Genomic DNA, 16,052 nt, shown 5'->3' on the forward strand with positions numbered 1-16,052 from the left:
CATATATTTCATGTTATAGCAGTCTTGGATGATGACCTAGCACATGTTCGCTTTAAGAACACTTTCACAGCAGATTTGACAAAACACAAAGAAGGTTCACATGTGAGATTTCTAAAAATAGCTACAGCATTCGACCCAAGGTTTAAGAATCTGAAGTTCCTTCCAAAATCTGAGAGGGACGAGGTGTGGAGCATGCTTTTAGAAGTCTTAAAAGAGCAACGCTTTGATGAGGAAACTACAGAACCCAAACCACCAAAAAACAAAATCAACCTTTTGCTGATGGCATCAGACTCAGGGCTTGTCTACAGTGGCAATTTACATTGCTGCAACTTTCTTGCTCAGGGGTGTGAAAAACACCCCCCTCCCCCCCGCAGCGCAGCAAGTTTCAGCGCTGTAAAGCACCTGTGTAAACAGTGCACCAGCGCTGGGAGCCATGCGCTGAGCACACTGTTAGTTATATAATATAAGTTATATAATCAGTGTATACAAAGTATACAATGAGGGCTGAGAGAGCTCTCTTCTAGCACTGTGCCATGACTACACAAGCCATGTTAAAGTACTTTAGCTTAGCCAGTGTAGACTAGCCCACAGATGATGAAAATGAACACGCGTCAGTCCACACTGCTTTGGATTGTTATCAAGCAGAACCCATCATCAGCATGGAAGCATGTCCTCTGGAATGGTGGTTGAAGCATGAAGGGACATATGCATCTTTAGAGCATCTGGCATGTAAATATATTGCAACGGTAGCTACAACAGTGCCATGCAAATGCCTGTTCTCACATTCAGATGACATTGTAAACAAGAAACAGGCAGCATTATCTCCAGCAAATGGTAACCAACCTTGTTTGTCTGAGTGATCGGCTGACCAAGAAGTAGGGCTGAGTGGACTTGTAGACTCTAAAGTTTTCCATTGTTTTATTTTTAATGCAGGTTTTTTTGTACATAATTCTACATTTGTAAGTTCAATTTTCATGATAAAGAGATTGCACTACAGTACTTGTATGAGGTCAATTGAAGAATACAATTATTTTGTTGTTTACAGTGCAAATATTTGTAATAAAAATAAATGTGAAGTGAGCACTGTACACTTTGTATGCTGTGTTGTAATTTAAATTAATATATTTGAAAAGGTAGCAAACATTCAAAAATATTTAAAATAAATGGTATTCTATTGTTGTTTAACAGTGCAATTAATCATGAGACTAATCACGATAAATTTTTTAAATTGCTTGACAGCCCTAGTTTTGGGGTTTTTTTGTTTTTTTTTTTACATTGTAGAACGGGATCATCTTTTTTTCTCACCTGAATGATAACGTAGTAAATATTTAATAGATTTCACTGCTTATATTCTCTTGGGTTTTGGAATTGTACTTTGTATACACTGATTATATAACTTGCATATATCTAAATTAATTCACCACTCATTTCTTGGTGGCTTTAATAAATTGTATATTTTAGAGAGGCCCAAAATGGAGGCACCTTGGTGTGACACAAGAATCATCCAAATTTTGGTATTGCAAAAGTCAATGGCAAAATTCTCAATAATTTCAGGTTTCAGAGTAGCAGCCGAGTTAGTCTGTATCCGCACAAAGAAAAGGAGGACTTGTGGCACCTTAGAGACTAACAAATTTATTTGAGCATAAGCTTTCGTGAGCTACAGCTCACTTCATCGGATGCATTCAGTGGAAAATCTTACGCTCAAATAAATTTGTTAGTCTCTAAGGTGCCACAAGTCCTCCTTTTCTTTTTTCAATAATTTCAGTGACAGCAGAACTGGGCCCAAATTCTCTGAATAAGGTCTGGACTTGACCTTAGGACTTGAGCTTTGATCAAATATTCTTAACAAAATGCAAAATCATAGAGTTCAAGTAGTTTTCTTTTTGTAATGTTACCTACTTGAAAAAGAACTGTTTCTTCCAAAATTATGGCCTAGGTACACAATTTTTTTTATCTAACTACTCCCATATTGCTATGAAAATAGCCTGTTTGTTGAGTGAAGGTAGCTTTGCATCAAAAAACATGCAAGACTAACATTTTTATGTGAAACAGCTATTTAACCGAAACCTGCACTTATTGCCCCACCCAGTTGGATGGTAGAATTTCGCAAAATTTCATTTTGCAGGTTTTCACCTCTGCCTGTCACAAAAAGTCCACAGAGTAATATTGTTGTTGGGTGGAGGCATAGATATCACTAGATCAAATGTCAAAAAATTTCATGATAAACTTTGTGAATATGTGTGTGTCCCCCCCCCATAACACTGGACTCAGTGGGGAATGTGTGTGTATTCACAACACTGCATGCAGTAGGGAATATGTGTGTGTGTGTGTGTTAGTCCCCACAACACTGCACTCAGGGGGAAATGTGTGTTCTCATAATATTGCACTCAGTAGGGAATGTATGTGTGTGGCCCGACATAGGTGGGGTGCTGAGAAACGTGCCGGGGGGGTGGGGGGGCAGTGGTGATGCCAGCTCCGCGCACTGGGGGAGGCAGGGCCCCCAGGAGCAGAGATGCCCGCCAGCCCTGCGTGGTGGGGGGCTTGGGCAAGCGGCTTGGGCCAGCTCTGCAGGGGGAAGGGGGGCCGCTGTCACCCTATCACAGCGCTGCATTCACTGGGGAATGTGTGCGCGTGTCCCCAAAACAGGACACTCCGTGGGGAACGTGTGTGCGTGTGTGTGTCCCCGTAACACTGTGTACTCCGCGCTGTGTGTGTGTTTCCCCACCACGCCGCACGCGGTGATGGTTCTGGGAGACGATTGTGCAAGGGCAGTTTTCAGTATTTTGCATCATCCCCCTGGGGTGATACAGATACAAACACAGCACTGGCCACCCCCTCCCCCAGCTCATCGTGAGGCTCTGAATCACCCGCCGCCCTTTTCTGCCAGTCGCAAGAGCAGGTCTCTCTTGGGCCGGGGAGGCGAGGCGAGGCGAGTCGAGCCGAGCGCAGTGCGCAGGCGCTGTCGGCCGGGCCGGGGCGGAAGCGGTTTGAACTGCGGCGGGAGCCGGCGGAGCTGATCCGGTCGTAGTGCAGCACAGAGCGCGACCGGCCCTGAGCGGGCAACATGGAGCCTATCCTGGAAGGTACCGAGCCGCCCGTCGGGGCCGTCCGCCAGCGTGTGGGGGCAGCTCCCGAGGCGGGGGGAGGTAGCAGCTCCTCCACGAGGAGGTGTAGCTGGAGGTAGCAGCTCGAGGAGGGGGGGGGGGGGGAGTCAGCATCTCCAGGAGGAGGGGGGGAGTCAGCAGCTCCAGGAGGAGCAGGAGGAGGAGGAGGGGGGGGTAGCTGTGGGGGGGGTTAGCAGGTCCAGGAGGAGGAGGAGGAGGAGGGGGGGGGGTAGCTGTGGGGGGGGGGGTCAGCAGCTCCAGGAAGAGGAGGAGAGGGGGTAGCTGGGGGGGGGGTCAGCAGCTCCTTGAGGAGGAGGAGGGGGGGTAGCTGTAGGGTGGGGGAGTCAGCAGCTCCGGGAGGAGGGGGGGGTAGCTGTAGGGGGGGGAGTCAGCAGCTCCAGGAGGAGGAGGAGGAGGGGGGTCAGCAGCTCCAGGAGGAGGAAGAGGAGGGGGGGGTAACTGTAGGGGGGGGAGTCAGCAGCTCCAGGAGGAGGAGAAGGGGGGGGGTAGCTGTGGGGGGGGGAGTCAGCAGCTCCAGGAGGAGGAGAAGGGGGGGGTAGCTGTAGGGGGGGGGAGTCAGCAGCTCCAGGAGGAGGAGAAGGGGGGGGTAGCTGTAGGGGGGGGGGAGTCAGCAGCTCCAGGAGGAGGAGAAGGGGGGGGTAGCTGTAGGGGGGGGGAGTCAGCAGCTCCAGGAGGAGGAGAAGGGGGGGGTAGCTGTAGGGGGGGGGAGTCAGCAGCTCCAGGAGGAGGAGAAGGGGGGGGGTAGCTGTAGGGGGGGGAGTCAGCAGCTCCAGGAGGAGGAGGAGAGGGGGGGTAGCTGTAGGGGGGGGGAGTCAGCAGCTCCAGGAGGAGGAGGAGAGGGGGGGTAGCTGTAGGGGGGGGAGTCAGCAGCTCCAGGAGGAGGAGGAGAGGGGGGTAGCTGTAGGGGGGGGGAGTCAGCAGCTCCAGGAGGAGGAGAAGGGGGGGGTAGCTGTAGGGGGGGGGGAGTCAGCAGCTCCAGGAGGAGGAGAAGGGGGGGGGTAGCTGTAGGGGGGGGAGTCAGCAGCTCCAGGAGGAGGAGGAGAGGGGGGGTAGCTGTAGGGGGGGGGAGTCAGCAGCTCCAGGAGGAGGAGGAGAGGGGGGTAGCTGTAGGGGGGGGGGAGTCAGCAGCTCCAGGAGGAGGAGGAGAGGGGGGTAGCTGTAGGGGGGGGGGAGTCAGCAGCTCCAGGAGGAGGAGGAGAGGGGGGTAGCTGTAGGGGGGGGGGAGTCAGCAGCTCCAGGAGGAGGAGGAGAGGGGGGATAGCTGTAGGGGGGGGGAGTCAGCAGCTCCAGGAGGAGGAGGAGGAGAGGGGGGATAGCTGTAGGGGGGGGGAGTCAGCAGCTCCAGGAGGAGGAGGAGGAGAGGGGGGGTAGCTGTAGGGGGGGGGAGTCAGCAGCTCCAGGAGGAGGAGGAGGAGAGGGGGGGTAGCTGTAGGGGGGGGGAGTCAGCAGCTCCAGGAGGAGGAGGAGGAGAGGGGGGGTAGCTGTAGGGGGGGGGAGTCAGCAGCTCCAGGAGGAGGAGGAGGAGAGGGGGGGTAGCTGTAGGGGGGGGGAGTCAGCAGCTCCAGGAGGAGGAGGAGGAGAGGGGGGGTAGCTGTAGGGGGGGGGAGTCAGCAGCTCCAGGAGGAGGAGGAGGAGAGGGGGGGTAGCTGTAGGGGGGGGGAGTCAGCAGCTCCAGGAGGAGGAGGAGGAGAGGGGGGGTAGCTGTAGGGGGGGGGAGTCAGCAGCTCCAGGAGGAGGAGGAGGAGAGGGGGGGTAGCTGTAGGGGGGGGGAGTCAGCAGCTCCAGGAGGAGGAGGAGGAGAGGGGGGGTAGCTGTAGGGGGGGGGAGTCAGCAGCTCCAGGAGGAGGAGGAGGAGAGGGGGGGTAGCTGTAGGGGGGGGGGAGTCAGCAGCTCCAGGAGGAGGAGGAGGAGGGGGGGTAGCTGGAGGGGGGGGGAGTCAGCAGCTCGAGGAGGAGGAGGGGAGGTAGCTGGGGGGGGGAGTCAGCAGCTCCAGGAGGAGGAGGAGGGGAGGGTAGCTGGAGGGGTGGGGGGGAGTCAGCAGCTCCAGGAGGAGGAGGAGGAGGAGGGGAGGGTAGCTGGAGGGGTGGGGGGGAGTCAGCAGCTCCAGGAGGAGGAGGAGGGGAGGGTAGCTGGAGGGGTGGGGGGGAGTCAGCAGCTCCAGGAGGAGGAGGAGGGGAGGGTAGCTGGAGGGGTGGGGGAGAGTCAGCAGCTCCAAGAGGAGGAGGAGGAGGGGAGGGTAGCTGGAGGGGTGGGGGAGAGTCAGCAGCTCCAGGAGGAGGAGGGGGGGAGGGTAGCTGGAGGGGTGGGGGAGAGTCAGCAGCTCCGGGGGGGGGGGGGGAGAAGAGGTTATTGGTTCCCTTTATATTCCCCATTTTCTGTCTGTATTTTCAGGGCTTGTTGTTTAGCTTTTTGGTCTCTCTCATCAACAGAAGTTGGTCCATTCAAATATATTACCTGACCCACCTTGTCTTAGCTAGGACTTTACTTGGATTTAGGTAACTTAAGAACACACCTTTTCTCCTCGTGAAGATGCATCCTCTGTGGCACTCATTTGAATTGTTTCTTTCGTCCCACCAGTTTCCCTGTCACTTTCAGTTTCCTCTTGTCCTGGCCAACAAGACAGTTGGGCCTTGTTAACATTTGAAAATCTTGTAACCATTCTCTATCAGCAGTGTAGCTGTGATTGCCTTAAGCAGTAGTGTAGATGGGATGGGGGTGTTTTTACCATCAGATTATGAAAACCTGCTAGGGTTGCCAATTTTCTAATCACACAAAACCGAATACCCTAGCCCCGCCCCTTCCCTGAGGCCACACACCCTGTTCACTCCATTCTGTCTCTATTGCCCTCACTCACTTTCACTGCGCTGGGGAAGGGCGTTTTGCCCCGGAAGCGACCAGTTTGTCCGGCTCCTAGGTGGAGGTGCGGCAGGTGGCTCTGCACGTGGCTCTCACTGACAGGCACTGCCCCCGCAGCTCCCATTGGCCGTGGCTCCTGGCCAATGGGAGTGCAGAGCCAGTGCTTGGGGCAGGGTCAGTGTGTGGAGCCCTTTGGGGGCCCCCCCACCTAGGAGCTGGACCTGCTGGCCGCTTCTGGGGTGCAACGCAGAGAAAGGACGGGTAGAGACTAGTCACAGCACCGCCGACTAGACTTTTAACAGCCCACTCGGCGGTGCTGACTGGAGCCGCCAGGGTCCCTTTTCAACCGGGTGTTCTGGTCGTAAACTGGACACCTGGTCACCCTAAAAGCTGCTGTATCGTTTTCATGATTTGGAGAATGTTTGTGGTGACTGGAAGGCACTTCTGGCCTGGTGTAGGTAGGGGAAGGGAAACTGCTACAGTGCTGTGAGCACCACATCCCATGTAAGAGTCCCTTAGGCCTTATTTACATGAGCAAAAATAAAACTCAATTTCAGGAGCTGCCTGCAATGGTGAAGCTACACTGTTAGCAGCGGTAAAACAATAAGCACTAGTATAAAAACACTAGAACATTATCTAACAATGAACATTGTCTACTGAGTAAGTCTTCGTTAAATAGTAGTAAAATTCTAAAACCCTGTCTATACTAGCAGCAGCACCACTTCTAAATACATGTGCTAAATTTGCTTGTATAGACATGCTCAGAGATAGTGCCATGACAGTAGAAGCTGAAGTACGCCTGGAAGCATAAGGAATAAAAGTATATGGGATTTGTTGTCACCTCCCTAAAATAGAACGTTCACTTGCCAGTTGGGGGCCAATTAGCCTGAGTTTCCAACCCTGACAGCATCTGGCCCATAGTGGATGCCACATGTGACAGACATGTCCTTGCTGGATGCCACTGTTGTGGCAGATGATGCAACCACTTCCTTTTCTTCAGTATTAGCAAGTGGTTGGTTATATTTCAGAATAATTCTTGAGTTTAGCTTAGAACAATTTAGATAAAACATGTTGCTTATCATTATGCTCAACTTGTGGAGCAAGCCTGAGAAAAGGAGGCCAAGGAGAAACTCTTGATGTTATACCAATAAAATAAAAACCAGCAGGATCTTATTAAAGGAGAAAAGGCAAAATGCCACATTTATTGTGAATACAGAAAGACTCATAGTAAGCAGTTAGTTATAGCTATAACATTCCATTCAATTTCATATTTATTCACACATTCATTCATACACATACACACACAGGTTCTGCAAGGTTGTTATCATAGTTACCAGCCTTAGAGTTGCTCATGCCAAGCCACTGGCCAGGTGGCCTGGACATGAGGAGGGAGCAGGGCCTTGTCAGATGCTCATCTGATGCTCCTGGAAGTTGGTTTGCAGAGTCAGACCCCAAAGTTCTCACTTTCTAGAGTCCATTTTTATAGGAATTTCTTCCTAGGCCAGTCTGTGGGAATTGCTTCATCATGCTGTTGCTGAATCAGTCAGCAGATGGCACATTCCTGATGGCTCCGTGCTGCCAGATGTTGTTTTGTTCTTTGGTTCTCCCATTCTTGAGGCTGTTGGGTGGATTCCAGTCTGCCCTCCGGGGGTCCTCTGATTATTTCCACTTGATGCCTTCTTCAGCCGATGGACACTGGATTCTTAGGCTGGCACTTCCCTGATCATTCAGTTATTATCCACACCAAGCATCCATCCACATACATCTTCTATCTCTATTTTAATCACAATTGTTAACAAAGCGAGATGAATACAACAAAAGGGTAGGGAGTCTCTGGGTGCTGTTTCTGTTGTTACAGAGTATTGCTTTGAGTCTCTCTCTGTGTGAGTAGTTGTTGTTACAAAGAATTGCTTTGAGAACAGACTGTCTTAGAATGTACTAACACAATTAGCAGCTTGCAAGGTTCACACATAGAGGGAGAGAAACAGTATCAAAAACCAAGAGACCTCTTAATTAGTAATACCCTGGAATTTAAACTATGGGGAATCAAACTCATTTGTGATTTTTAATACAGAACTACTTTAATATGATCCAACATTGACACCTTAATTTTTTGGAGACTAAGGATGGTCCCTTGGTAAGGGTGCTAGTCTGGGACCTGGATTCAATTCGCTACTGCTCTGCAGACTACACGTGTAACATTGGGCAAGTCTCTCAAGTTCTCTGTGCCTCACCTTCCCATCAATAAAATGGATGTAATAGTATTTTCCTACCTCATAGGGATGCTGTGAGGATAAATACATTTAAAAAAAAAAAAAAGACACTGAGGTGCTCAGATGCCATGTTATTGGGGGACAGTATAAATACCTAAGAACATAAGTTTAAAAAGAAGAGAGAGAGGTTGTCAGGAAATAAATGCTGGATAACGTCCTGTTTTAAGCCGCATATTTAATATCCATTTGAACTTTGTGATTGTCTTTTTGGCAAGTCAGATAAAAGTATCTGGGTCATTTGGAAGGCCACATTTAGCTGTACTTTCATGCTCTTACCACGCTGAACTGGCCAACCATGGCAATATATTCACCAACTTGTCAGTTTCAGTTTTACTAAAATTCTAGCAGCCCTTCTAAACAAGTCTTTTTAAAAAAACAAAACAAAAAAAAAACCCCTTCTGTTGCTGATCCATGGCGTTAAGTTTATTAAACACGTGTCACTGCTAGTGATAAGCTTACACACACTGACACTTCTTGCAGAGTAAGTTACTACTCAGTACAAGTAAGGGGTGGCAGAATCTGGTCTTAAAAGAGACTTGAGCAAGTTTTTTTTCAATATACAAATAGACAAAAGCACATGCTAATACACAGCTTTTGTTCCCCAGGTGTTTCAGCATATGTAGAAGTGTGGTCATCCAACAGAACAGAGAATTATTCAAAAACATTTGCACAACAACTTCTGGATATGGGAGCAAAAGTAAGGAAATTATTTTCTTTCTTGCAAAGTTCCCTCTCAGACTGTTGCTTTCATATTCTACTTGTCATGTATATCTCCTTGTATGAATGGGTTAATCTAGGAGGGATGTTGTAAGAGTTGATACTGCTACCATCACTCAAATTCAGAATGTGTATGGCAGATGGGAAATGTGTTACACCCTATTATATAGTAGTATACCAAAAAACACTTTGTTGTGAAGCAGTTAGGCTTGCTAAACACCACATACTTGACACAAACCCCCAAAAGCAAGGAAAAGAAAAGCTAAGCTGCTGACCAGGACATATCCAGTACTCTCACCCACCTTATCATTGCTACAATTATCATAAATCCCAGACCATGCACCACAATCGTACCTTTCACCTTGTTAACCCACTATCCTGCCAACATCCCTACTAGTGTGGCTCTGCTCTGAAGAGTGACTGTAAAAATAGTATTGGGGGATTCTGTGTATGTGTTTCAGTGGTGAATATCTCTAATGTGCTTGGTTTTCAAGTGTAAAAATGTTTAACTCCATTTTTTAGCCATGCTGAGCTTGAGCCGGAGGCTAGACATCCATGAGGATGTGTCAGAGGGACAGGCTGAGATTTTAGTTTGAATGGAAGGAGACAGGCCTGGATTAGAAAGGGAAATCTACTGTTTACTCATGTTAGCCTAGCAAAGCCCAGATGCGTGGGCTCCGCATCTAAGAGAGTGCGCTCAGTACTATCTTTCATGTGAATCAGAAAAATTGTTTACTAAATTACAATTAGACACCTGTGCAAGTCTATTAAAGGGGTTGGCATATGTGTCATTGACAGCATGGGCTATGGAATCTCTGTTAACTGGTGATGATGTGAAAGAAGGAAATATCCCAGCTTGACTCTAAGCTGATGGAACCTTACCTACGACTTCTCTGTTTCAGTCGGCCTGAAAAGGGAGTTCAGGAGAGCTGGCAGTTTCTCAGAGACAACATTAAAGGCACAATAGCAATCTGTCATGATGTGTATTGAGCTGTGACACTACGGGCAAGTCTACACTGCAAAATTAAGTCAACTTAAGTTATGTTGACGTACAGCCATCGCAGTAGTTAAATTGCTTTTTCATGTCCCCACTACTGTTGGTGGTGCTCATCCTCACTAGGAGCACTTCCACTGATTTAACTGACCGTGTGGGGCACTGTGGAGCATTGGGGCTGACAGCCGGAACAGTCAATGCAGTGTCTACACTAACTCTGCATTGACCTGACTATGTTGACCTAACTCAGTAGTGTAGACCAGACCTAATCTTCCCAGACCTGAAGAAGAGCTTTGCGAAAGCTTGTCTCTCTCACCAACAAAAGTTGGTCCAATAAAAGATATTACCTCATCCACTTTGTCTTTCTAATATCCTGGGACTGACATGGCTATAACAACACTGCATACTTTGTACTTGTCTTTATTTAATTTCATTTTGTTGACTCAGACAGTTTTCCAATTTGTCAGGGTTGGTTTGAATTCTAATTTTGTCCTCCAAAGCGCTGGCAGCCCCTCCCAGCTTGGTGTCATCCACACATTTTATAAGTGCACACTGCATGGTGTTGTTCAGGTCATTAAAGAAAATAGTACAGGACCTAGGATAGACCACTGTTATATTAATTTATATGGAATAAATGGGCCCAAAGAAGTTAACATCACCCTGAAACTGTCCAATGTTGAACAGTTTTTAAAACAGTTCAGGGTTTAGTATACAGAGATTTCAGCCTGCTTAGCACCACGAGAAACACTTTTTTTTTAACTTTAGTTAAAAAAACAAAAACAGAAAAAGAAGGAAAAACAGTTCAAGAATTTGAAATATAAAGTGTTAAGGCTTTCATTTTACCCATATCCAGTGTTCCCTTTCCTTTAGCTATAGAGAATTTTTAAAAGGCTATCAAACAAGTTTTTCCCTTATAGGTGCTATTAAAGATTATAACTGTCCTTTTTGTGCAAAGGAGCAAAAGTTGGTTGAGGTGGCCTGAAGCTGTTGTTGCTGTTGCAGCTTGATTCCGTTTTTTAGAAGACAAAACGACAAACGAGGGCAGAGGAAAGAACAGCAAAAATAGCAAATGCAGCTTGTGCCTCCGATATTGGCTTTCACTTGCATTCTTGCCCCTGGAAAAACACAGACACCACGGTGGTCTTATTAGCTCAGAGGCCTGGCAAACTTTTACCAGAATTAAGCTCTTTAGGGCACTGCATTTAACTTAGGCTGATGGTCTGTAATTGTCCGTGTCCTGTTTGTACCTCTCTTTAACCATAGGTTTTATGTTTGTCCTTCTCCAATCCTCTGGGACGTCACCTATCGTCCATGGGTTTTTGAAGATAATAGCTAGTCGTTCTCAGATTGCTTCACCTAGTTCCTTAAATGTCCTCGAGTGAATTCCATCATGCTGATTTGAATACATCTGGTGATATGTTTATAATATAGAGACTATACCGGTATAGCTACATCGCCATAGCTATTCTGGAATTACTGTATATGTAGATGCAGTCTACACCAAAGGAAGAATTATTTTCGATTAGTAGAGGGACACTGCCTTCCCGAATGATGGTAGTTACATCGACAGAAGCATTCTTCTGTTCACATGACTGCATTTACGATGGGAGTTAGGCTGGCATAACTATATCAGTCAGGGGTGTAGATTTTTCACACTCATGGTCAATATAGTTACGTTGGTCTGCACTTAAAAGTCAGGTCAGGCCTAACTTGTCTAAATATTCTTTATCCTGTTCTTTCCTTATTCTGACTTGTGTTCCTTCCCCCTTGCTAATATTAATTGTGTTTTAAATATCTGGTCACAATTCACTGATTTAGTGAAGACTGAAGCAAAATAGGATTAAACACATCAGTCTTCTTGATGTCATACATTATTAGCTCTCCTTCCGTACTAAGTAGTGGACCTACACTCACCTTTGTCTTTTTCTTGCTTTCGATGTATGTATGAAACCTCTTCTTATTTCCTTTTGTATCCTCTTCTAGGAGTAACTCATTTTGTTTCTTAAGCTTTCTGATTTTGTCCTGACATGCTTGTGCTATCCTTTTTTCATTTGTCCTTAGCAATTTGTCCATATTTTCACTTTATGTAGGATTCCTTTTTGATTTTCAGATCTTTAAAGAGTTCCTGATGAAACCATATTGGCCTTGTTGTTTTTCCTAACTTTCCTTCACATCTTGATAGTTTGCTGTTGTGCCTTTAATGTTGTCTCTCTGAGAAACTGCCAGCTGTCCTGAGATTTTCCCTTAGATTTTCTTCCCACCAAACCTTACCTACCACTTCTATGAGTTTTAGTCTGCCTTTTTGAAGCCACCCCTGAGACCAATCAGTCAGAGCACGTTGTGCCCCACTTTTTGCATCCCTCATAGAATCATAGAATATCAGGGTTGGAAGGGACCTCAGGAGGTCATCTAGTCCAACCCCCTGCTTAAAGCAGGACCAATCCCCAACTAAATCATCCCAGCCAGGGCTTTGTCAAGCCTGACCTTAAAAATATCTAAGGAAGGAGATTCCACCACCTCCCTAGGTAACGCATTCCAGTGTTTCACCACCCTCCTAGTGAAAAAGTTTTTCCTAATATCCAACCTAAATCTACCCCACTGCAACTTGAGACCATTACTCCTTGTTCTGTCATCTGCTACCACTGAGAACAGTCTAGATCCATCCTCTTTGGAACCCCCTTTCAGGTAGTTGAAAGCAGCTATCAAATCCCCCCTCATTCTTCTCTTCCGTAGACTAAACATCCCCAGTTCCCTCAGCCTCTCCTCATAAGTCATGTGTTCCAGTCCCCTAATCCTTTTTGTTGCCCTCCGCTGGACTCTTTCCAATTTTTCCACATCCTTCTTGTAGTGTGGGGCCCAAAACTGGACACAGTACTCCAGATGAGGCCTCACCAGTGTCGAATATAGGGGAACGATCACGTCCCTCGATCTGCTGGCAATGCCCCTACTTATACATCCCAAAATGCCATTGGCCTTCTTGGCAACAAGGGCACACTGTTGACTCCTATCCAGCTTTTCGCCCACTGTAACCCCTAGGTCCTTTTCCGCAGAACTGCTGCCTAGCCATTCGGTCCGTAGTCCGTAGCGGTGCATTGGATTCCTCTGTCCTAAGTGCAGGACTCTGCACTTGTCCTTGTTGAACCTCATCAGATTTCTTTTGGCCCAATCCTCCAATTTGTCTAGGTCCCTCTGTATGCTATCCCTACCCTCCAGCGTATCTACCTCTCCTCCCAGTTTAGTGTCATCTGCAAACTTGCTGAGCGTGCAATCCACACCATCCTCCAGATCATTAATGAAGATCTTTAATAAAACCGGCCCCAGGACCGACCCTTGGGGCACTCCACTTGATACCGGCTGCCAACTAGACATGGAGCCATTGATCACGACCCGTTGAGCCCAACAATCTAGTCAGCTTTCTATCCACCTTATCGTCCATCCATCCAGCCCATACTACTTTAACTTGCTGGCAAGAATACTGTGGGAGACCGTGTCAAAAGCTTTGCTAAAGTCAAGGAACAACACGTCCACTGCTTTCCCTTCATCCACAGAGCCAGTTATCTCGTCATAGAAGGCAGTTAGATTACTCAGGCATGACTTTCCCTTGGTGAATCCATGCTGACTGTTCCTGATCACATTCCTCTCCTCTAAGTGCTTCAGAATTGATTCCTTGAGGACCTGCTCCATGATTTTTTCCAGGGAGTGAGGTGAGGCTGACTGGCCTATAGTTCCCAGGATCCTCCTCCTTCCCTTTTTTAAAGATGGGCACTACATTAGCCTTTTTCCAGTCGTCCGGGACTTCCCCCGATTGCCGTGAGTTTTCAAAGATAATGGCCAATGGGTCTGCAATCACATCCGCCAACTCCTTTAGCACTCTCGGATGCAACGCATCCGGCCCCATGGACTTGTGCTCGTCCACCTTCTCTGTTGCATCAAAGATAAACTACTTGTCTTAACTTTCAAGGCCCTTCGTGACCTATGCCCACCTTACTTATCTTTCTTTTACTATGAAGATATTGGCACCACCTCTGTTTGACCCATGATGCCAGCCTCTCTTGCCCACTTGTTAAATTTTCAAACAAGCACCTTCATGCTTTCTACTATGCTGTCTCTCATGGATGGGAGGAGCTCCCAAAGTTACCTCCTTCAAATTCTTCTTTGCCATGATGCCTGTGAAAAAGTTGACAATGATTAGAGACCATTGGTGTGCTCAGACCACTTCCTATCATGCAGATCAATGTTGTCTCATTGTGGGGAGTACAAAAAAAACATCTGTATGTCTGTATCCATCAGTTGTCTCTAGTCTTATACTTAGATTGTAAGCTTTCGGGAGCAGGGACCATCTTTGTTCTGTTTGTACCATGCCTAGCACCATGGGGATGTCGTCCATGACTAGTGCTCCTAGGTCTGTGGTAATATAATAATTTGTCACAAAAGCAAATATGACTCACAATGAATGCGGAGTAGATCTGTTGAATAAAGTGCTGTTGTTTCATGTGGACCAGGCTATAATTACACTGAGGTCTTGAAAATTCTGAGCTGCTGATTTTCAAGGTTCTCCGACAGTGGACGACAGCACAAGTAGCAAAATACAGTTTGAAATTCTTCTGAACCCTTCTTTTTGGTCCATCTATTAATGATACTTTTGATATCACTCACTCTGACAGCCAGGAGTAAATTTGCACATCAGATTTCTTAGTCATTTGTGGAGGTAACTTATATAAAAAAAATTTTTTTGAACACCTGTATTCTTCATCATTTGCAAAACACATTCTTAACTTTTAGCAAAGTCTTTAATTGTGTTTTAGGATGAGTGGCCCTGGTGCACTGTGAAGTTGGTTGACAAATGCTCAATCTCTACATGTCCCAAGAAGCTCTTTCAGTTTCAAGTCCAACACTATAATTAGTGCATAGGTCAATTCAGCTTTCCCAATATGAGTTGTCTTCTGACAGACTGGTATCAGTTTGAACCCCACCAAAAGATTTCAAGATGCTAGTAATCTTCCAGCATCCTCTATTAGAGTGATTAATTGTGGTGCCACACATATGGATGGAACCTGAAACAGAGTACCTGCCTCAGAGAATTAAGTTGACAAGAACTATAAAAGATCAAAGAGGATGAGGTGAGGAGATGATCGTGCAATCTCTTGAGTAATGCATGTGTTTTGAGGGCTACATGGGTATTTTTGGTTTGGTTAAGATAATATTTTACAAGCCTGTCAAAAGCAAAGTTTAAATAACTTAGATGAAGGAAGGGTGGAACATTAGAATTCAGTTCAAATTGTTTCACCACTCACCATCTTTCTAAACACTGGGCTTGTATTCACTACAAAATTTTACTATATTTATATGTTTATGAAGGTTTAGTTAGGTGAAACTATGATCATGATTTAGTGGTCAGTGTAATACAGTTCCTGAGGGCTTAATTGTGATTAGTCAATATGATGATGAAAGTGACTTGTGGTGTTACACACTGACCACATAGTTGTTCTCAGTATCTTGTCAGCTAACTTGATTCTTCCCAGCTGTGATTAGTTTTGTAGTGTAGACCAGCCCGCTGTGAGGGCCATTTCAAAAGTACAAATAAAGTATGTATGGATGAAAATCAGTTAGAGAGAGGTAACATTAGAACTCTTCAGCCTTGTGCATACTTTAATATTATAAGGTGATGCACTTATTATCATTTTGGATGATGGTGACTAGTTTCTGGGTCTACCTCTTGTGATACCTGATGCATGAAGTCATATTTAGGGCTTCTTAAATGAGGCAACCTTTCCAAGGCATTTGGAGGGTTGAAAATAAAGGTACAGCAGGCAGCTAAAAAGTGGTGGCCTAGAACAAACCTCTGTTTGAAATCATGAGTCCATTTTATCCTACCTTACATGGTGGAATTCTTGCTTTGAGGTGGTAAAAGCTCTTCTTTAGTAACGTACTGGTTTGACTAACGAATTAGCTTGTTTTGGGGTGTTTCTTGCTGAGAAAGGAAAGATCAAAACAATCTTTGACAATTACAGTACAGTAACTTTTATGAAGTCCCTGGATTACTACTTGCAATAAAACTGGACTATTTTATGTAATTTCATGAGGGTT

The 16,052-nt window shown here is 46.5% G+C and overlaps 1 protein-coding gene across 2 annotated transcripts in view; it reads left to right on the plus strand.

Annotated features, from left to right (window-relative positions):
- The first annotated feature begins 2,945 nt into the window (after positions 1 to 2,945).
- The window catches only part of MCPH1 (microcephalin 1), a 235,243-nt gene continuing 222,136 nt past the window's right edge, over positions 2,946 to 16,052 (plus strand). Inside the window, exons 1-2 of one of the 2 annotated variants that reach the window (XM_074947793.1) lie at positions 2,946 to 3,083; positions 8,860 to 8,951. In XM_074947793.1, the coding sequence (XP_074803894.1) occupies positions 3,065 to 3,083; positions 8,860 to 8,951 (111 nt within the window). In that variant the 5' untranslated portion in view covers positions 2,946 to 3,064. Of the gene's footprint in view, positions 3,084 to 8,831; positions 8,952 to 16,052 lie in introns of those variants that run through there. The other variant, XM_074947792.1, reaches the window with a different exon arrangement.

The sequence above is a fragment of the Natator depressus genome, chromosome 3 (genome assembly GCF_965152275.1).
Source record: "Natator depressus isolate rNatDep1 chromosome 3, rNatDep2.hap1, whole genome shotgun sequence".
Taxonomy (NCBI): domain Eukaryota; kingdom Metazoa; phylum Chordata; order Testudines; family Cheloniidae; genus Natator; species Natator depressus.